Here is a 23,679-nt window from a genome sequence, read left to right on the forward strand (position 1 = left end):
GAGAGAGAGAGAGAAAGTTTTCAATTTGGAGAGCCAGATGTTGAGGGTCTCCATCTGTGGCAATGTATTGAATGCCTGTCAACAAGTAATCAGAATGTCTGCAGCTGCCAGGGTGGGGTGGGCGTCCAGAGTGGGGTAGAGGAGTGAAAGGATGCAGATTTAGGCAGCAGAACAAGGCATCAAAGTGGACTGCACCACTTCAGGAAGGTGTGGGGGGGATATCCCATTTTCGAAAGCTCCTATGTGCTTAAAAACTCCCTGCAAATAGAAAATCAACATGGTAGGCAAAAAACTTTGCTCCTCAATCATGTGCCGATTTTCCATTTGCAGGGAGAATCATAGAATCAGGTTTACCTTATTATGTTTTTAATATGGGCTTTGTGTCATTCATAAACGCTAATTCTCATCTGTAATCTCATTCTGCCGCATGCGTAGACCGAAACCTCAATTCAACTACATTGCAGAGAGAGAGAATGCAGGGTATGGATTCCCCCAAGTGTAAAAGAGGCTATCTTGCCTTGTTGTTATCAGCAATAAGAGAAAAGGAGGCAGCGCCTGTGGATGCAAAACCTATTGGTCCTGCTGAAGGAAGGAAAATTCAGTATTTCCCTTTAGCATTTATAGATTCCAAGCGGTTTATTGATTAATGGATTAATTCAGGGATGGCTGTTTTCTCCTCCAAGGGTCTCTCTCTTCTCTGAATAGTGGTCCGGGGGCAAAAGCTATATTTACTGCAGAACTTGACCCTCCTCACTGTGGATCCTTGTTATTTCAAAGATACAGGATTCCTCTCAAAAGTTATTCAAAACTGCAAAAGAAGTTCAGTGCCATGCAGCAACCGTGAAGCTAAAAAAGGGCTTCACGGCTATGAAACACTTAATGTAATAAACCTTAATCTTGCCTCCTTCCTTTCTAAACAACCCCAAACACTTTTCTCGTATGTAGGAGATGCTGCAACCCCAGCAATCGTTTTTGTCATCCTGTTTCTTTTTAATCTTTTCCAGCACTAGGATACCCTTTCTAAGATGCGACAAGAAAACGAGTGAGGAACAGAAGCAAATCTGCGAAAAATAATAACATAATACTGTAATAATAAAAATAGTAATGTGATGGGAAATCTCCCTCTCCCACCAGATTGGTTTGCTTAAAAAGTAAAAGCTTGAACTAATTTTTTGCTTAATAGGCTTTGAAATCACCTACTTATTTGCATATTGGCACAGAATACAAATTTGGCTGCCTTAGCAACGGTACCACCAACTCTCTTTTTCCCAGCCAATCAAAAGGAGACAACCAGCATTGTTGGCACTGGGCTGTGGAAGCCAAGGGCTGCATGCTTGCCCTTTCTCCAGCATTGAGTTTAGCAGGGAGAAGGCTTATTCCTGTACATCTTGGAAGGATCCATAGGTGCAGGTGCCAAAGCTGAATCCATTTCTCTCCTTCACTTTTGAGAGGCTGATGGATGAGATCAGGGTGTTTTGGGGTTTTTTCAGACAAGAAGGCAGGTTGTATTTCCAACTACATGCCTTGAGATCACAAACCTTGCTGTGTTTATTGGCAAGCTTTCAAGGTATTGCTTTTGCCACAGACGCGTCAATCTGCATTCATCGGAGCACAGTATCATTCCTTATTCACAAGATCATTAAAACCATTCATGCCAAGACTGGTCAGATCAGCCCTCATTCAAACACAGGTTTTTTTTTTGTTTTGTGGTATTTTTTGCCAGACAGGACAACAAAACAATAGGATGTTGCATACTTAGCTGGCAGTCACTAAAGCATAGGGCTGTGTGTGTGTGTGTGTGTGTGTGTGTGTGTGGTGAGGTTCTGCTTTCACAAACGGCTACTTACCTCCTTAGATCAGATAAGCAGCATTGGGCCCAAGCCAATTTGGTATATGAGGTGGTAAATCTAAAAGGCACCTACCTCTCTTACCATTTAACACAAGGCATAATCCACCAGGAAGTTCTTATGCATAAGCAGAAGGTGTGTCTCCACCCCCATCATTCAGGCCGGATGCTGAGGTCCAGCTCTGAGGGCCTTCTGGCGGTTCCCTCACTGCGAGAAGTGAGGTTACAGGGAACCAGGCAGAGGGCCTTCTTGGTAGTGGCCCTCTGGAACGCCCTCCCATCAGATGTCAAGGAAATACCGTAATCAACTCTCTGACTTTTAGAAGACATCTGAAGGCAGCCCCATTTAGGGAAGTTTTTAATGTTTGATGTTTTATCATGTTTTTAATATTCTGTTGGGAACCGCCCAGAGTGGCTGGGGAAACCCAGCCAGATGGACGGGGTAGAAATAACAAATTGTTGTTGTTATTGTTAAGCTGCAGTGAAATGAACTATTGCACTCTTGCACAGCTCCTTCTGCATTGCAGGGGGTTGAACTAGATGACCCTTGGGGTCCCATCCAATTCTATGATTCTATGACAATTTCAATGGGACTTGTGCAGAACTGCCTGATGGACCATGCCCCATGTTTATTTACATGGATGTGTTTGTGGAGAGGGGTAATTTCCCAAAAATGGATCAGGCTGCCTCATCTCTGATGAGACTCTTTTCCTTCTCCCTCATTGTCTACATGCAATAAAAGTCTGATGGGGCTTCCCTCTCCCTCTTTTTTTTATTATTTAAAGGAAACAGAGGGTTAATTGTCTACAACCCAAGCTAAACAGCCAGGTTTTAAGTTTCACTGAGACCTTGAGAATAATCTTCTTAGCATGTCAGCTCCAGACAGCTCCGTGAACCAGGCGACTCCATGGGTGATGAAAGAGAGAGTCTAATTGCACTAGTATAAGCCAAGAGAACACATGGGAGGGGGAGAGAGGGAGGGAGGGAGAGAAAAGGGGAGAAAACCATGAAGAAGAAGCAGCGACAATCTTTCCTGAACACCCTCATCAAAACGCTCCATTCCAGAAATGGTGACCCCATAATTCCTTGCAGGGACTGAGAAAAAAAAAGGAAGACAATGAACTCAATAATAATTTGTTGTCCAGGTATTAATGGCCGGGAGGTAACTCCTTAGAGATCAGAGATATCAGGGCAGTGATTCATCGGGGGGGGGGGGGGGGAATCCCATGTATCATGGCGGTGCCTGGCCTGATGAACCACCTTAAAGGAAGTGGGAGGGAAGCCCTAGAGGGAAAGGTACCACTGTGTGAGGGAGGGGCAGGGGTTGTTTATGTGTAATGAAGACACCTTCCCCTAAGTAATGTTGGTTGTTGCCACAGCCTCTCTCTCAGTGACCATGATGGTTTGCCTTTACAGACTGCTTACTAGTAAAAGACCTCGAAGCAGTTCACAATACTGAATTAAAAAAAGGCATTTGAAAATATATAAACACAATAAGTACAATAAAAACGATCTCAAATTATTTATATAGTAACAGAACAAATGCACAAACAACATCCACATATAGAAACAGTTATCACTATAAACAAAACCAGAGAGCATTGCAAAGCAGCATAACGCAACACACGTTTATTCACCCAAGCACCCAACCTCACTCACAACCATTGCAATCATACCAGCCACTCGGACACAAAACCACTTACACTCAATGTTACGACCCGAAAAGGATCGCTGCCAAGCATACACAGGCAAGAGACTCTACCCATCTCTGAAGCATTAATGGAGTCATGCCTCACACGCAATGGACTATCTAATTCTCCTCTCTCACCTGAGAGGAGCCCAGTTCTAAACCAGAGCATGCTCTCACCCTGTGGAGTTTAAATTATTTTCATTCACTTGTGATGGGAGAGTTTGCATCTCAGGGATAGTATGGGAGGGATCTGTTGTTCAAGCACAACAACTTAGAGGCATCAGTGTGAACAATGGACAGTTTATTGAAGCTTGTTGCACACAGCACAGCAGGGATGTGTTGCAAACGGAAGTCCATAAAGTATCTGTCCACATGGTTTGTTTCCCCCGCAACCAAATCAGTCAAAAGGTTAGCCAACAAGGCAACTAAATTCGCTGGCAACTGAATTGCTGGCAGTAGCCCACAACTCTCCCAGTCTGCTGACATTTCATTCCAGCGGTAGGCCAGGTATCCTGTCACACAGGATAAACTCTGAAACAAAATACTGAACTTGCATTTTAATGGTATTAACAATGCGCCCAGCACAGAGGATTCACAGGACTCCCCACCCCCAAATACTTGCTGAACACTGACATCATCGTCAATGTGGACATCTTTGAGTCCATTCCAACTCTATGATTCTATGATTCCATTCTCAAATCAGAACAAGACCTTGTCTGTACATATCTGAAAACTTGCAGCTTTCCCATGGAATCTGAAGGGCATCATTGTGATCTGGACAGTCTTGGCATTCTGGGAAGTTGTATCAACTCACTGGATAGTTTAAATCTTGGACAGGTGGATTCCCAGTTTGTTTTGTGCCCGTAGTAGAACTTATTCCATCCACCCCACTCTACTTCTTGGGCCAGGGCACAAAACAGAAGGAAATTGGGCCAACCCAGGCTTATCACTACAGCATGTGCCACGGAAATACAATTCATAAGGTGGACTTATATGCCTATTTCTTACTTAGCAGCCCATGTACAAAAGGGCTCTTTGTCCTTATGGATACAGTGAGTCAGTAGGATTTCGTCTTGGACACATCCCTGAATGGTACATATGAAAATTTAATCCAGTTAACACCTCTGCTGTTTGTCCTTGAACTATCATCTTATTTACAAGAGATAATGGGAACAGTCCATGTATGTAGGCATAGTTGCATCGTATATGCCCAACCGGTACATAACCATAGGAAGCTGATGGAGCGCCAGTGGGAACACCTGCTTTGGGCTGAGTAGTGAAGTCCACTACCCAGCTGGGCCTTTCTTCACTGGGATGGAGGATATTCTCTTGTTGTTGCTGCTACTGCCTCATTGGTCCAGGAAATAGGTGAAGCTCCTCAATCTCTGCCACGTCTTAATAGCCTGAGTGGCATTTAGCAATGGGCAATGGGACTCCCGTGCCTCAGGAGAGGTGGGCTTTCACTCCCAAGTTCCTGGTAATACTCTTCTAGATTCTACAAAAGGATAGGATGTGACTTGAGCAGATATGAATATCTCCAGGAAGACAGCAACAGAGCCAAGAGTCTCTGGGGTATTACACAGAACCTCAATGCTCGGGAGGTAGCAGGAGGAGTTCAGCTATCAGCTCAGTAGTATGTATCAAATATTTGACCTACAAGAGTCTTTTAGGCCTAATAATTTCATATCTGCTGTGTCTTTTGTAACCTGCTTGTACACTGTCTAGAGACTACAGTGTTAAACCAATATATAAATTGTCGCTGCCTGGGGAACACTGGGTCTCTCTGTTGTGGTTGGTAAATTTCTGCATGAGTGCCTATCTGATGTATGAAACTTGCCACAAACGTGGTGATAGCCGTGGGCTTAGATCAAAGGGGACTGGACAAAATTCACAGTGGACAGGTCTGTCAATGGCTATTAGTCATAATGGCTAAACTTCAGCCACTCCACTGAATACCAGCTGCTGAGGGACAAGCGGGGGGTGGGGATGCAGGGGGAGAGGGCATTTGTGTCTGCTCCCACTATGATGTCCATGTTCCACCAATGTAATCAGAATGAATCCAGATTATTTTTCTCCAGGTAAGGACACCACCCAGACACGAAGGCAGCTTAAGTATTATTTAATTTCTTCAGGTAACTGAGTCGTTTTTCTGTTTTTGAGCCCTTAGTTACAGCACTGGAGCTCTGGCTGCTTCATTTTCTTTTATTGTCCTATCTGTGGGCAATTTCCACTTGTCCTGTGCATAGAAAGCATGGGTCTGATCAGTTTTCCACTTGTCCTGTGCTTTTCTAGACACAGGTCCAGGTGGTTTTGCCTTTGCTCTGCATTTTTCTTCTGCCCATTTCAAAATATGGCAACCCTTGCCACTGTTATGACCTTAAGGCAGAGATCTCAGTAGCGCTCTGCCCCTATTGCCCCGTCAGAGTTACCACTGCTGGATGAGTGAAGGCTGCAAATTTGCCCAAAGGGCTGCCGCTCTCTCCTAGCCCTGCTGCTGCTGCCTGGATGGTAAAATCGGGCATTTGCTGGGGACTCAAGACCAGCACAGGGCCCACTACCCTAAAACGGTATCATGCCCACTTTGGACAGAGTTCTCAGGAAGACTGGACGCAACCTAAGTGTGTTCTCAGCTTGCAATTCTCACCTCATCCACGATGGGGGCGGAGGGCACGGAAGCTGCCGTACCCAACCACATTCTCACTCCCAAAGCTATTCTTCCTCCTCCCCAAACTGTAAACACCCATAGCTATTGCAGCCCCACTCTCCAGAGATGTTCATGAACCTGATGGTAAACTGAGACTCCTCAAACTGCACAGTGGTACCTTGGTTTACGAACTTAATCAGTTCTGGAAGTCCATTCCTAAACCAAAGCGTTCTTAAACCAAGACGTGCTTTCCCATAACAGCGGCAGACTCAGTTTACAAATGGAACACACTCAACGGGAAGCGAAACATGTTCTGCTTCCAAGGCAAAGTTCACAAACCAAAACACCTACTTCTGGGTTTGCAGAGTTCTTAATCCAAGCTGTTCATAAACTAAGATGTTCTTAAACCAAGGTACCACTGTATTTGAAAGTGCGGTCCGCTAATTCAGATGTTCAAAGTATCCTTCATAGGACGACAACTCCCCTCACCAAGGGCTCATCAGGTCGTGTGTGGATGCAGCTACTTGGAAGCAAATGTTTCAATTCCTATATCGCCGGGTTAGGGGAGGAAATGTGCCACCTGCAGTCTGACAATTTCTTGGTGGGAAGCTGCAGCTGAATTCACGGGTGGCTTTGGCCACATGTTACCTGCACATGAATGTATCCCAAGGGATACTCAGTGCGCATCATGTGGATATAGCAACAGCTGTAAAATAAGAGCTGTGGCTGAGCAAGTGGGTGAGCTGCTTACCTCTGTATGTGCACATTCATTATTGAGCCTTTGTTTCCAGGCCTATTAAACACTGGAGTCTTTGCTCCTTAAATTTCCAAGCATGCAAAGAGATCCAAGATGTGGTTTGAGTTCGATGCCAGAAAGGCATGAATGTCTCCATAAAGCAGTGATAGTTGCAATAAGCAATTCTGAGGTTTAAAAAAACTGCAGGTGGAGGGGGGCAGCTCTCCCCAATGATGAAAGTGCGCCTGTTCCCTAAACACAGTCTGTTATCTTCCCCTCCCTCTAAGCAATCCAGCTAATATCTCCAAACAGGACATTGTAACATATGAGTAAACATTCGAACAATTGTTTCCACCTGTATTTTTCATGTTTCTGGACTTTAATTTGTTAACAATGTTATGTCTAACCTGGATATGGCGGGGGGGAGGGCAGAAATGTAAAAGAACAACAACAACGCTGATTCATTATTATATTGCACTCATTACTGCTTATTGGTAGCAAAAATAAATCATTTAGTCCTCATCCTGAATTGAAAGGGAGTCTAAGCATGTTGTAAGCATATTCCTGCTTATTCACAGTCGCCCCCGAACAGCTTTATCTCCACCCTCCCCTGCCTCTGGTGCTTTACCCCCATTGTTAATATGTAGATTGTAAGCTTCTTGGGGCAGGTATTTTGTTATATTTCCCCATGTTATTGTGTGCCATGTACATGGATGGCACAGGAGAAACACCACAACTCCTAAACTACCGTACTTTTCCGTGTATAAGACTGTGTTTTTTTACTCTAAAACAAGGTTCAAAATTGGGGCTCGTCTTATACACATATAGTATCTCCCCCCCCCCATTTTCTTAAATTGGAGTTCCCCCAAATAGGGGCGTCTTATAGACAGGAACATACGCTAAATTAAAAGCCTAGTTTGTGTGTTTGAGCAAGCGCTCACACAATCACTACACACTTATTTTAAACTATCCTCAGATCTTTGGATTTGAGAGGTATTGTCTTACATGCACTATGCTGCTTTACCCTAGATGTGCTCATTTTGAACCCTTGACAGGCCCCAAAGAGAAATTTCACTAATGCTGTGTAATCCTGACCTGTCTCAAACAGCCCCCCAGCCCCGCCCTGCCACCCTCCCCCTGGGTCTCCCACATATCTCTGTGGCCTCACCCTTGTCCTGACCTGGAGAGATATCCTGCTGTTTGCAGTTCCAGCTCTGGGCCTCCTAACAGGTTGTCTTACACAGCTACATAATTTTCTTAATGGCCAATTTTAACTCCTTCCAGGATTCTTGGAGCCACGCAGGTGGCAGAGTGGGAAAAGTTCCATGTGAAGATTCTCAGCCCATTCTGTGCTCCACAATGTCTAAGGGACGGACATTTTGGAGGCTTACAAGCAGCAGAGAGAGACGTGGGAGGGGGGATTATTAACTCTCTCTCTTCATCGAGAATATTCCCAGTAAGGCAGGTTAAGACTGAAAGTGTGCATTTCACTAATGGAAGTCATTGACACTGGATGCTATGAGACACATAACATAAATGAGTTCTTGTTCTGCTGTTAAAATTCAGTTTGTGATTAGCTGGTTAGTATTTCTGAACAAGGAATATGCTTTGAATTTAGGAAAGGGTTGAGAGTGCAGAAATATTGGCTCTGACCACTGATATGTCCCACAGTCAGGATGGCCAATTATCAGAGATGTTAGGATGAGGTCATCCACAAAGGTAAAGGTAAAGGACCCCTGGACAGTTAAGTCCAGTCAAAGACAACTATGGGGTTGTGGCACTCATCTAACTTTCAGGCCGACGGAGCCGGCATTTGTCCACAGACAGCTTTCCGGGTCATGTGGCCAGCATGAATAAACAGCTTCTGGAGCAACAGGACACCATGATGGAAACCAGAGCGCATGGAAATGCTGTTTATCTTCCTGACGCAGCAGTACCTATTTATCTACTTGCACTTGCATGCTTTCGAACTGCTATGTTGGCAGGAGCTGGGACTGAGCAATGGGAGCTCACTCCGTCACAGGGATTTGAACCGCCGACCTTCCAATCGGCAAGCCCAAGAGGCTCAGTGTTTTAGACCACAGCGCCACCAACATCCCAGGCAGTCCACAACATCTAGAGGGCACCACATTGGCTACCCATGGTATACCATGTGGTTTCTAATCTCTTGCCCCCAGTGTTCACACATTACAAAACTCTGCAGTGAGCCCCATTGGTTCTAACCACAAAATGACATTGGAAACTCTATTTACATGCCTTCACTAAAAAAAATTTTTCACAGATTATCCATGACAGATATTTACCTCTGACATGAAGACGTTACCAAGCACTTAGTCTATCTGATCCACATTAACAATATGGTGTTGGGGGCTTACACACATTGAGCTCCTCATCCAATCCATGTGGCTGCTCACAATCTCTATTAAGCATCTCCACACATGTTTAAATTCATTCACATGAAATAGACATCGCTTCAAGGTGGAGAGGCGAAAGGGGGTGACCAGGCCCCTTCTGGACAAACCTTTGGAGAACAACAGTTGAACTAAACTAATCCCACAAGAATATAAATCCACATTCAGGCTAGGCTAGATCCAATTAAAACAATCTAGTTTAATTAAGCAGGATAGGATTGCAGGGCAGACGACAGTTTCCCCAGGAATTACTCATTAGCAGAGGGGTTTCTGATGGTTAAACAAATGATGTTTTCAAGAAGTGAAAGCAAGCTCTACTAAGGGTCCCGTTATATGCTCCACACCCAGCACCTACATGGATGAGGCCTGGAGCAAACTAATGAGAACCATACTTCAAGGTCCTGCTGCAGATTTAGGCATTATTTTGTTCCCAAGGTCTTTAAGGGAGGAAGCTGATTTCCTAGCCTGCTGGTGCCCCCAAACATTGAGCCCCTAAGCAACATTATAAGGAGCATAGGTCCAAGAGCTGGCAAGGTTCAGAGTGGGTAACCAGCTGGCACTTCCTGCCGCTATTTTATTAAATTTGATTACCACTTTATACATGTAGATCTCAGGGCGGTTCACAACATAAAACCACAATATAGAAAACACAAAATACACACTAAAAACAAAACTAAAGACAACCCAATAATCCCCTCCAATAATGCATGAGTAGACATACATAAGATTATTATTATTAAATTTATACCCTACCCTTCTTCCTGAGGGAGTTCAGATTGCACAGCTAATCACTTTGTTTCATATCAGCTGCATTTTTGTGGTATCTGAACATCAAACCACATCCTACAATCTCACAAAATCCGGCAACATCATCTCAATACATGACTTAAAATATGCACGCTCTCAAACAGCCTACCATGCCCATCCTACAGTGCAATCTGGAACAAAGTAAGTCAAAATGTTTATCTTAAGGATGGAACTAGATCAAGTGGTTTGAAAGAGGGATAACTGCTTCTGCAGCAAATACACGCATCCTGTTTTTAGCTCCGGTAAACAGGTCTTGCAGGAGTTTGTATTGTTTCAAAACCCTGCAAAACCTGCTTGGCCAGAGGTAACAGTGGGACAAAAGAAGTATGTGTGCAATGACTACAGAAACAGATTCCTCTCTCTTGGACCACTTTCAGCTCTTTAAAAAAACCACTGCCCATCTCCAGCCTCAAAGCCCAATTATTAGGCATTACGCATGTGAACAAAAACCTATGTGTGAACACATATGGGGCTTTTTATTGAACCAAGCAATTGGCAGCATTGAAGCAATCATAGCACAAACAGAACTGCCTGAAATTCAAGCCAAGAGATTGATTTTTCCATAGAAAATCTGCTGCCAGAGGCTTGGAAAACAGAGCTGGAAATGGAATTCCTCCGGCAGGCTTTCACTTCCCTACTTAGCCTAATGGGCTAACCCTGATGCAGATTAAGTAATGTGAGATTTGGCCCTAGAAAATGTAGCCCAGTCATTTCACCTGGTTTACAATCAGTCTTGAGAGACAGAGAGAGAGCAAAGCAAAGCTCTGTGATTAGATTATTAATGCTACGGAAGGCCTGAAGTGAAACATGTTCTTCAGGAACGAGCTGTGACATGCTTCTGAAATCACTCAAGGGTTTAGCTTAGCGATTATGTCATCAGCAGCAGACAGCTGCAATATGAGCTTCTCAGGGCTCAGAGCTTGCTTGTGGTGGGGAAGTGAAGGGAAGAGCATTGGGGGAATGTGTGCAATTAGGACCTGAAACAAATTGGAGTGGGTGCAGCAAGGAAGGACTTGTACATCTATCTTTCTTCTCTTGCTTGATCTATTTTTTCCACTCTCAAGGGAGGGCTGTGTATAAAACACAGGTCCTGCATTCAGGTAAACTATTATTATTATTATTATTATTATTATTATTATTATTATTATTATTATTTATTAAATTTATACACCACCCTTCACCCAAAGATCATAGGACAGTTTAATCTTGTTTGTACACCCAGAAAAACTGAATTCTGCAACCTGAAAAGTGAGGTTAAAATTTACCGCAGTTGTGTTTCTCTCTCTCTCTCTCTCTCTCTCTCTCTCTCTCTCTCTCTCTCTCCCCCCCCCCCATACTATAATGTTTTGTATTTCTCATGGCTACATGGGGATGCAGAGAACAGGTGTGTCTATTAAAACCTTTCTTATTCTCCCTTCTGGCTTCTGAGAGTCTAACATTTATATCAACACACTTATCTTCACAATCATGAGGTCTCAAAACACGAAAACAACTCGTACGCTTTTTCAAGAGGCTGAATATTAGACACCGATACCAATATCACAGTACTTGCCAAAACAAACAACAAACAAACAAACAAATATTGGTGCTCCATTGCAAACACCTCACATGGGGTTTTCATTACCTTTTCAGTGACAATGGGAGTGGAGGACAGTGTGAGACTTGTGGGTGATTCCGAATGCTTCTTGTGCTTCTGTTTAGGCCTTTCCTTGTCCTTCCGACTCTATAAAAGGAAGATCAAAAGACAATGTATTCCACCCTTCCAGCAGCAAGTGAGAAAGGAAGCTGTAAGGGGAAGGCATCAAGCGAGGATGACAGTCTAGATTGTATATCTCAGAAGCCATTTCTTTCCCCACCATCCACAGCAACTCTGGCTCATCACCAAAAACATCTGCCTGGAGTAACCGCTCCTCCAGGTGCAGACAACATCTGGCATGCAGATCCATGACAAAAATCCATATCAGGTTCAGATTAAGATTATACATATACACACATGCATATACATCATACAAGGCCCTCCAGCTATTCCCTGGGAATTCCTTCTTCTCCTGGATCAGCTTCATCAGAGGACACCTGAATTTTGCCTCTCATTAAAAATAGAGATATCACTAAATCCCAAGAAAAGGTTATCCAAGATTTTTCACTGCCCAGAAAAGCTGGCCACTACATCCTGAAAACAGCTAATTAAATGATTTTGAAAAGATTTGCTTAATTTTTGTCATGGCTTATACATTTCTTGGGAGGAGTAAGGAGGTCCTCAAACACCATCCAGTGAATCACTGGGAACCCTGCTTACTAACTGTTATTCACGCTTCTTTTTCCTGCTTCAGGGACTAGAAACTTGATTTCATTTCTTGAAATGAATAAAACAGCATTACAAAATCTGCGCCCAATATCAAAACCCCTCTTTCTGCAGTGTCGTTTTCATTAGTTATAGAACATGCCAGGTCCCCTGGAAGAACCACTTGTCCATATGATTCTTTACGAGGGCAGCTTCTCCCTAACATTTCAAAGGCTTAGTTTGCATTCATGGGGCGCACTGCATAAATCTGCAAGCACCTGCTACCTCGGGGTTCAAGAAGAGGTTGTGGGTTCCCCCCCCTTAATGTGTGTGACATTTAGTTCCAGACACATCTTTTAGAAGACATCTGAAGGCAGCCCTGTTTAGGGAAGCTTTTAATGTTTGACGGACTATTGCATTTTAATAATATTGTTGGAAGCCGCCCAAAGTTGAAACCCAGCCAGATGGGTGGTGTATAAATAATAAATTATTATTATTATTATTATTATTATTATTATTATTATTAATTCTCTCTCTTGTGGCTTAACGGGGATAGCCATGGCTAAAGGACAGCTATCGCATGTGAAAGGTCCAGGTTCCTATAACAGACCTGATTCGTTCACAACTTTTATGTAGATTGGGAGAAAGAAAATGTAGCTGAGTGATAGAGCACATCCTTTGCATGTAAGTTCACGCCCTGGCCTCTCCAGTTAAAAAAAGATCAGGTAGAAGGAGATGGTGGGAAAGTCCTGTACCTGAAGCCCTGGACAGATGCTGCCACTCAGATATTACTGAGCTAGATGAGTAAATTGCTTCAGCGGCTGAACTGGGAGAGAAAAAGGAGTTGGAAAAGAATGGAAGGAAGTGGGATAGTTAGGCATGTCTGCCGGAAAAGAGGTAGGATGGCATCTAATCCCACATCAGAAGACTGGGTATTAGTCTGCTTGCTGTGTACATCCTGCTTTTCGTCTTACCCTGCTAAGTAGTCTTACAAAGCATCTGTTACTCAACCCACACTGTCTCTGCAGGTGTTAGCACCTGTGTCATAAACCTGTGGCGCTTCTGCTGTTCTTCGCCTTGATAAACTAGCATGCTGTGTTTGAACTCCAACACTGTATTAAACTGATTATAACCCACCTTGACTACAGTATTTTCTTTAAAAAATGAGGTATAAAATTCGATAATCGCTAAATAAATAAGCAATCAAGCTTTGCACAGGAATTAGGTGTGTTTCCTAATTGCAATCTATGCTAGAAGGACATAAAGCGATTGTGGCTAAATTTAGGTTGCCTTCAGAGTGTCACTGTTTTGCGGGAATGATTCAAATCCATACTGGGAAATGTAGGCCTGTGCAGTTAAAGAGGAATGGGACAGCTGCAAGAGGAATTGGGGGCTGCATAAAATGAGGTTGGGGCCATGGTTTGCCCACCTGTGCTACAAGCAAAACCCACATGTGTTGTGAAGAACACCTTTTCTTTGTAAAGCAAACTTCTAGCTCTTGATCAGGACTTTTTGTATGCTGCAATTCTGGAAGATCACAGAAGAGAAATGCAGGTTGCGTAGTGGGTATAGAAATTCAGTTTCCTGAGAATCTCAAGTTTCATTTTTAAAATCCAGCTGTCTAGGTCTTTATGGATTTTAAGATATACACGGAAATATGTGGGTAATGGCTGAGGAAATATTTGCAACCAGAGATAGCTGAAAAAGATTTGCAAGAGTGGAGACTGGTGCATCAATGACCTCACCCCTCCTGTTCCTAGCAAAAGCAAAAGCAAACCATGAAAATGTCCTCCATTTGCATGATTTATACATGTTGCAAAAGTCAACTTTTCTTGGCACAGAATTTGGATTTCCTGACAGCAGGTCCCCATCCCCCTTCAGAGTGGAGTACATTCAGCCCTGCTTGTGGCTCCAGGGACAGCCTTGACAAAGTGTGTGGCTAACGCCTGGCAAAATCTCTGCGACCAAAAGCCAGGCAGAGGCCTGAGAAGCATTCCAATGGTCAGGCAGCTCTTTCCCCTCTTTGCGCTCATGGTAAGCAGAATAAATTATGCAAATCAATGAATCACCAGTTGGATCACATTTCTCCAGCGCTGAAAGCATCCTCACTGAATTCCAATTTGTTTCCAGGTATAATTCAAAGCACTGGTCTCATAAGAGGAGCCCTGAGGGATGATACCAATTGCCCATGTAGTCCAGCATCTTGTTCTTGCAGCGGCCAACTAGATGCATTTGGGAAACATATTGCCTCTAATAGCGCAGGTAGCCATTATCCTTTATGAACTTGTCTACGCCAGTGGTTCCCAATTAGCTAAATACCCAGGACCCCTTATTTTTCAAAAGCCAAGCCACGGATCCCCTACTTTTGAAAGTTTTGAAAACTCTATGGTAGTTACCTCTGCATTTATTTATTTACTTTTGAATAAAATGTGGGGTAGCTCCTAACAAGCAAAGGATTTTAGGTATACTGTACTAAAAAAAACAGACTAGGTCTGAGCGTTATCTGGTTTTCAACATCGTGATATATCAGCAGCTAAGCACCACAATATTCTGATATATCACAATGTCTGAAATTGCAGATCAGGCGTGGGGATGAGGGAAGTAGCAGTCAAGGAGATTGTGTGGTGCCTGCAGATCAGGCGTGGAGATGAGGGAAGGGGCAGTTGTGGAGATCAGATGGTTGGGGGGAGGAGAGGAAGCAGAGTCACCTCCGCTGCATGGTTTGAGTGGGAGGGGATGGGGGTGCATCAAGCCGCAGTCAAGGGGGCAGCCAGCAGAGGTAGCCAGTGAAGACGCACTGTCTGCTGTGGCTGCTGCTGCTGCTGCTTTCCTACTGAGAAAAGCTGCTCCACCTCAGCGCCAGGGGAAGGTAGTATCACGGTAAGGCAGCTCAGAGCAGCCACGTTATCAGCTCGCAGGATATCGGCAGTGCCTTCAAATCAGCTGCCCCGCTCTCCTCGCACAAGGAGCAATATATTGCTGAATACTGCCAGGTCAAAATCGTTGTTGCGGTGTGATTTCAAAACCGATTTGGGCCAATATATTGAAAAACCACACAGCGCTAAAATCTGTGATATTGCCATGCAAAAAATAACAAAACAAAAAAAATAGTTGGGAGGTGGGAGGCAGTGGACTCCCTGGGTGCGTTCTGTGGGTCCCCAGGAGTCCCGGGACTCCTAATTGGGAACCACGGGTCTACACCATTCAAGTTGGTGGCCATATTTACATCTTGTGGTAGCAAATGCCATAGTTTATCTATGCACCGTGTAAAGCAGTACAGTCGTACTTGGAAGTCGAACGGAATCCATTCCAGAAGTCCGTTCGAATTCCAAAACGTTCAGAAACCAAAGCACGGCTTCTGATTGGCTTCAGGAAGCTACAGGAAGCAATCAGAACTGAATACAGTATTTGAAGTGCAGTCACACCATAGATTTGTATAATGGCATTATGATATTAGCAGTTTTATTTTCAGTCCCCTTCATAATGATCTCCAACACAGATTTCACCTTTTTCACCATTATCCCCTAGGAAATTGGTCCCTTCTAGGGGATCAAAAGCCTCTTCCTCAGAGGGAGTCCTTCCTTCCCAGAGAGCCTCACTCCTATTTTGTGTTCATTGCAAACAGCAGTGTTTCCATTCTGCTACAGTTCAGTTTCTACGGAAACCTATGTGATTTGTCTCATTATTCAATATGGCTGTAATCAATTTAAATGGAACGGAAAAGTAAAAAACTATGCAGAAAATAATGTTGATTACTTACGGTATATAACATTTACAGACCTAAAATACAATCATAGTGAATGCCACTCATATTCACTTGTGTTATTTCCGTTCCTGACCTCCGACGAACATGCACACTGTGGCAAATTTTTGCTCCCATTTCCATATCTGAAGGAATAATCCAACATCCATTCCCTGGCTACCACTGCCATGTTCCCAAAGGCTTCATACACCAACCCCCTGCCTCTCTCAACTTCTACATTTCATCTACCTTACCCTTGAGGAACAAATGTTTTCCCCAAGGACCAAGAGCATATTGCATGGAGAAAACATTCATGACTTCTACCCAGTTGCAAGATAGTCATACATGTAAGATTCAGTACAATACTCTGCATACCCAGCACACCACAGCTGGCTTTCTACCTGCCTGCTCTATATTTATTGAATTAATTTACTTTGAGCTTGAGATCTGTTAGGTAAAAAAGTGGGGGGCTAGTCTGCTCTGGCCTCTTCACCCGATTCCAAATTCATTTGTCCCTGGAGTGCTCCTCTTGTTTATATGCAGCCCCCACGTCACTAGTATGCCTTAGATTGAATGCATTGTTTTACTTATTATTTAAAGTCCAGTCAGAAAGTGGTATATAAAAGTCTTAAATAATAGGTAACTACATACACATGGGACGCGGGTGGCGCTGTGGTCTAAACCACTGACCCTAGGGCTTGCTAATCAGAAGATCGGTGGTTCGAAGCCCTGCGACGGGGTGAGCTCCCGTTGCTCAGTCCCAGCTCTTGCCAACCTAGCAGTTCAAAAGTACGTCAAAGTGCAAGTAGATAAATAGGTACCGCTCCGGCAGGAAGGCAAACGGAGTTTCCATGCGCTGCTCTGGTTTCGCCAGAAGCGGCTTAGTCATGCTGGCCACATGACGCGGAAAAACTGTCTGCGGACAAACATTGGCTCCCTTGGCCAGTAAAGTGAGATGAGCGCTGCAACCCCAGAGTCGTACGCCACTGGACTTAACTGTCAGGGGTCCTTTACCTTTACATACACATTCACTTATTATTTATATAAGTCACAGTACTGTACTTTTTTGGGCCCAGAAATTTCCTTAAAATTTAGTGATTTCCTTAAAATAGAAGCTTTGGGGTACAATCTTATCTACATTTACCTACGAATAAGTCTAACTGAATTCAGCAGGATTTGCTTCTTAAAAGACATACACGGGATTCCATTGTCAGTTCCTTTTCTATAAGCAGGTACAGGAATAGCAGTTTCATGTGAACAAAGAAACACCAGATCAACTCCTCAAACCAAGAAATTTTGCATTAAAAGAACAGAGAAAAATATTACTTTTTAAAAAATCAATCTGTGAAAAAATTAAAACGAGCAAACTTTAGATTAGAAGTTTATAAAAGAGATTAACAAATCTGGTTTCCAGTATTTCCAGCTGACATATATGCAGCCCAATGCTATTATGCATGTTAGCTCAGAAAAAAGTCTCACCGAGTTCAATAGAGCTTCCATTAAAGTGTGTACAGTTTTGCAGCCTTAAATCAATTTTGCAATCGTAATAGAAATAAATAATTTAAGGCTTACTTGGCTTATTTGCAATTTGTGTGTAGATTTCCAGTTTTATAAATTGTGCCTTTTTAAAAAAAAAAAAGTCTCAGTTTTCACTTTAGCTTTTACTTTGTTTGCCTTTTTTAAAAAACTTAAGGTATCCCCCACCCCCAAAAAGACTACACAGCATTCTGGGTTTCAAGTCATCTGAACAGATCCAGTTCAGAAGATTCACTTTACCGCATATTGGTTGCCATAAGAAGAAATGTAACACCTGGAGGGTTGACCTTTCACAGACTAAAAAAAATGGTGGTGGATATTTCTGAAGAACACAATAACTGTTGTGTGTAAATATAGATCTTTCAGGCTGATGTGACATCATAGTGGGGATATGGGTTGGTTTTTTTGTAAAAGCTTCTTTTGCAAAACTGTGCATAAATCTGCATTGCTCGTCGCTTGCCCCACACCTCTCTTCCCGTCCCACATACTACCTCTGGGGCAATTTTACAATTCTGTACAAAATACCCAAAGAGCATGCAAAACGAGCATTTAATAATAATAATAATTAGAAGCCAGTTGAGAAACCCTGAGTTTGCATTATCTTCCTTGTTGGCACACAAAAGCAGTCCTGCACACACTGACCCTGGGATGTCAGTGGCAGTGTCTTGACTCTTAACTCAAAATGCACTCAGTCATTCTCTTATGCCAACTGATTCCCCCACACCTCCCCTCTGACTCTTAATACCCACCCCCCTTTTCCTCAGATCTCCCTCTTCCCCAGCCCCCAGCCCCGCCACACGCACACTGACACACAACTTTTAAATGCCTGCCCACTTTTGCTAATGTCTGCCTTGCCAAAGTGTTAGAAACCCCACTGTCACTGGCGAGGGGATTAAAGTCGGACTGGAGGGGGGGTTTGCGCTGACTTTTTTATGATAGATCCCCTGGAAATAAAAGGCCACCCCTACCTTCCCGACTCTCCAGACTCCTTTCCTCTGGGAATGCCTGGGTTTGTCAATCGCCTTGGGGTTGCCAAGTTCATTTCATTGCCCAAAGTTCACCAACAGGAAGAAAGTCTCTCTTTCCAAGCCTGCGTTGGGAGTTTCGAGCAGCTGGAGGTGGGGGGCGGGGGTGGCATTTCGGCAGGCACAGGAAAAGCCCGATAGTTAATGAGGAGGAGCGGGGAAGAGTGGAAAGGGGGGGGGGGTGAAAAAAAGAAAAGAAAGGGAGGAGGAGGAGGAGGAGAGGAATGGGGAGGGGGAAAACTCTCGCCTTGCAAGCAAGGGAAGGCGGTGCCCACGTTGCACATACTAACTTGTAGATCTCCAACGTCAGGGCGAGTGAAATAGGATCCCTTCAGATGCCAGAAAGGGCCTTGCCCACAAGATCCTCCCTAGATTTCACCCCTCACCGCCCACCCCCGGTCTGGGCACTGCAGTGAGAGCAAAACGGGGGGGAAGGGGGAGCGATAAAGTCTTGTCTGCCCCGCCTGGCAGGAGACGTTCCTTATTCTGAGCAATGAAGCACACGGGTCAAGGGTAAAGCTCTGCCTTCTCTTCTTACCGAGCCTCAGCCTCGGAATGTGAGCGAATCATAAGAGACGAGAGCACCTCTGAGCATGTGCATGGTTTCGGCCGGGATTCGGCGTTAGAACGTTGCCCTGGAACGCCCGCAGGAATGAGATGAATGACAGGGTCTCTGGGCATGTGCAATATATATCCCTCCCCGCCTTCACTCACACATGCTGCCTGTGTTTAGAATCGGTTTGCAGACCAAGGACAGAAAACTTGCGCCGCACGTTTAAGGAAACTTTCCCCCCTTTAGACATACAAAATAGGCTAGACCAGATACTGCTCCTGAGCAGGTGGAAAGTGTCTTTCCCTTAGCACAATTAATACGTGCATCCACCTCCCATGCTTCTGGAAACAGAGTGGAAGGTTTCCGGGCCAGACAAAGAGGCGAGCTCAGCCCTGAAACGTGGAGTAATTCTGAAGAAGCGTGTCTCTAACCATGTAAAGAACAAGGTAGCATTGAAGGAACACAACTTGGCTTCCAATTTGGAGGGCACTTCCTTTGCAAATTAAGCAACTGGCAGCAAGGATGCACTTCAGTTCAAAGTACCGAATGTTGCTGATATTCACTGTGTTTTTATCCTTACTGATATTTTGGTAGCTTGGGTTTTGCTGTATTTAAGGCTATAAAGTTAAGTATTTTATTCTGGTTGCACTCAGACTTGGGATCGTTTTTCGATGAAGGGCACTTTAGAAATACTGTATTTGGAATAGATGCATTTTGCCTCAGGCTAATCTCTTTCACAGGGTGTATCCGCAAGCACATCTTAATAACACTTCTGGCATTATAATGCTTCAGGTGAAAAGGTTGGGGGGGGAGAGTTAAAGAATGCAAGGGTGTGATCTTTGCTTAGTTTTTGCTTAGGTAGGGAATGTGTGTTTGGCAGTAATATTTCAGATTGCTCATATGGTCATTAAATGCTCCTCCATGCAAAGAAACCCACAAAAACTTCCTGCACATACTCTCATTTGGACAGAACAAAGTAGGGAAAAGTTCAGGCTCGATCTCTTTTCCCTGACATAATGTTCTATGTGAAGAGTGTGTGTGTGTGTGTGAAGTGTATATATATATATATATATGTGTGTGTGTGTGTGTGTGCAATTGCTTGAGTCCTCAGCTACTGTTGTACTGCTCACACTCTGGTTTAAATGAGGTTTACCAGCTCTGTCAAACTAGGGTGGGGTATAAAAATATCTTCCTGGGGTGTGTGCTCAGCATACAAGGAGGAAAACCACATTACTGAAACTTTAAACTTTTTAACTATTTTAGTTTAGTCTGATGCTGCAGGACTGATATAGGAGAAAAAATGAAGCGAAGAGAGAAACAGAACTTTTACCAACCTTTTTCAAAAAATGGGCCTATTTCTGTTGGTTCTTTCGGGTTACAGACAAAACTCTTTGTTCTTTTCCAGATTAAAGCACTCACTTGAAAGCTCCCGTATTTTCACACTGACAGAAGCTGGTCCAGCTAATTATAATATTGCCAGGTACTGCCAAATGGCACAAAGGCATTGGAGAGGCAGATTTTAAATACGTACATGATTTGCTCAGCCAAGTGAGATATTGATTTAGTTTCCCCCAATTTTGGCATTTTCCGTTCATTTGTGTGTTTGTACTGTAACAGCTCCCATGAATGTTGAGATACAGAATAAAATTGGGCATATAAATTCAGGGCAGAATTCTATGTTTCAAAATGGGCTTGTTCTTTCCACATGTAAAACACATTCACTGGAAACAGCAAAAACAAATACTTGCAGGAAAAGCCTATGTGACGAAGATACCAACAAATTTAAAACTACACGACTTTGAAACAAGGTTGTGGAGACCTGCTAATTAGCTGAACTATCCTAAACCACAGAGCCCAGGGCTTACCAATCAGAAGGTCGGCGGTTCAAATCCCCGTGACGGGGTGAGCTCCCGTTGCTCAGTCCCTGCTCCTGCCAACCTAGCAGTTCGAAAGCATGTCAAAATGCAAGCAGATAAATAGGTACCGCTCCAGCGGGAAGGTAAATGGCGTTTCCGTGCGCTGCTCTGGTTTGCCAGAAGCGCCTTAGTCATGCTGACCACATGACCCGGAAGCTGTACGCTGGCTCCCTCAGCTAATAAAGCAAGATGAGCGCCGCAACCCCAGAGTCATCTGCGACTGGACCTAACGGTCAGGGGTCCCTTTACCTTTATCCTAACTTGGGAGGAACAGATCAGAGAGCCCACCGCCATATCTGAAGTCCTGCAAGCTTGCGTCATCCAGGATGGAAGTTGGGGGGAATTCTCCCCCCAATGACCAGTCCTAATCTCCCCTTCTCTGGCAGACAGAAATAAATCTACACACTATCCTTCCCTTTTCCCAGCCATGTTAATTATATTGGACACAAAGCAACAGACTTCACCTCCATGCTTCCTAGAAATGTTTGGCTGTTGGAAAGAGAGCACAGGACTAGACGGACCACGATCTGATCCCAGGACGGTGATTTCTATGTTCTTGTGAGCATGAGGAACCTACAGCCTTCCAGAGTGTTGCTGGACTCCCAACTTCCATCAGCCCCTCTCAGCATGGCTAATGAGTCAGGCATGATAAGGGATGTAGACCACCGTCATTTACAGGGCCACCAGTTAACCCATTCCAGCCATATAAACCCCCCTCTCTACAGCAAGGACGGGAAACCTTTGAGCTCATGCCCTGATGTTCCTGGACTGCAACTCCCATCATCCCCTGGCATTGACCCCTGGCATTGACCATGCTGGCTAGGGCTGATGGCTTTCCCCAACCTGGCACCCTCCAGATGTTTTAGACTACAACTCCCAACACTTAGAAGTTGTAGCCCACTGGCTGGAGTTGATGGAAATTATAGTCCAAAACATCTGGAGCGCCCTGGGATGGCAAAGGCTTGTCTTTAAGCATGAGTCTGCATAAGCAACCAGCAGACTAATTTGTGTAAGGTTCTCAAACTCTGCAATTCTATAATTCTAAACAAAAGCAGGGGTGGAGATGGTGGAATTTTCAAGTTGTGTGACAGCTGAAGTGACAAGCAGAAGCTATGCCCTACATGTAGATTGGTGATTATTGGGGTGGGGGCACCTTTTGTTATGCAAAGCAACCAGCAGGACTGAGTTTGAGGCAGAAAAAAACAGCACAAACTCTTTCTCCTCCTATTTTCCCACTGAAAATCCTCTCCAACCCTGCTGCTTTTAGATGGGTATGGTGGTAGATGGCACCAGAACCTGCCCAGACAATGTGCTCCAGTGTGTCCACAGTTGGATTTACTTCCCTTTTCCAGATTTTCCCTGGATTGGGAAAAAACCAGTTTACTGTTGAAAAACTGCAGGCTGCCCACTGGATACAGAGAATGCCATGTGAACAATGCCTTGGGAAAAAAATCAGCTCGGAATCTTTATCAAACTCCTGTGTGGATGAAGCCTAAGATAATGGAAGGCAGGCAAAGTTATTATCAATATTTGTTCAATTAGCAGTGATTAGACTTGCTTGAAAGCAAGATGCTGATGACCTGTTCACGGTTAAGCTCTCCTCTTCCCTCCTCCAACAGTCTGCAGCTGCTTCAGCTGGATTGGGGAAGCTGTCCCTCTCTAACCAAGTCTGTTTCTAGGTTTCATGCACACTAGCTTTGGCTCCTGGGAGAGTACACATAATTTGTGGCTATAATTTATCCTCTAGGAAAAAGGATTTTCCAGGCCTTTGTGGGGGATGTAGGGAAGGATATGTGGTTGGCTACTTCCCCAATTTCTTTTATTTTATTCTGTAGGCCTGCAGTTTGCCTAGCTTCATTATAGATCCCAGGACAGGCACCTTTACTACACCTTGCCAACAGTTTCCTTGATCATCTGTTTATCGGAGCATGATTGCCAGTACTATATAGATTAACAGAAAGAAATGATCTTGCTTCTCCCTCCCCCTTCTTCTTTTCCGAGTCTGTGCAAATATAGAACCTTTCTCTTCCATAGCCTGCCTGGTGTCAGCTGCTCTCCAAATCACCTGCCAATCATCCTGGTTTCCTCTCCCCCCTGCCTTTTTGGCTCATACTCTGTTCCATTACCACCATTTACCTTGTGCTGATCTCTCTCCTGCCTCTCTTTCTCTTTTCCTGTTTCCACCATTTTCCTTGGCAGCAGCTGCCTTTGGGAGTGAATTGAAGCCAACCTACCTTTAAGCTGTGTTAAAGGCCTAGTACATATACAGTGATACCTCTGATTACAAACTTAATTCGTTCCGGAGGTCCGTTCTTAACCAGAAACCATTCTTAAACTGAGGTACCACTTTAGCTAATGGGGCCTCCTGCTGCTGCCGTGCCGCCACCGCACGATTTCTGTTCTCATCCTGAGGTAAAGTTCTTAACCTGAGGTACTACTTCTGGGTTAGCGGAGTCTGTAACCCGAGGTGTTTGTAACCTGAGGTACCACTA

The 23,679-nt window shown here is 44.1% G+C and overlaps 1 protein-coding gene across 15 annotated transcripts in view; it reads right to left on the reverse strand.

The window, feature by feature from the left end:
• The window catches only part of MLLT6 (MLLT6, PHD finger containing), a 94,023-nt gene that overhangs the window by 30,509 nt on the left and 39,835 nt on the right, over positions 1-23,679 (reverse strand). For all 15 annotated transcript variants that reach the window (XR_014540991.1, XR_014540992.1, XM_083582560.1 and 12 more), the window contains exon 8: positions 11,759-11,857. Coding sequence is in view for 13 of the 15 variants with exons in the window: in XM_083582560.1 (XP_083438686.1) it covers positions 11,759-11,857 (99 nt within the window). In the remaining 2 variants the exon portion in view is untranslated. The remainder of the gene's footprint in view (positions 1-11,758; positions 11,858-23,679) is intronic.

This window comes from Podarcis filfolensis (genome assembly GCF_964270895.1).
Source record: "Podarcis filfolensis genome assembly, chromosome: 13".
NCBI classification, from domain to species: domain Eukaryota; kingdom Metazoa; phylum Chordata; class Lepidosauria; order Squamata; family Lacertidae; genus Podarcis; species Podarcis filfolensis.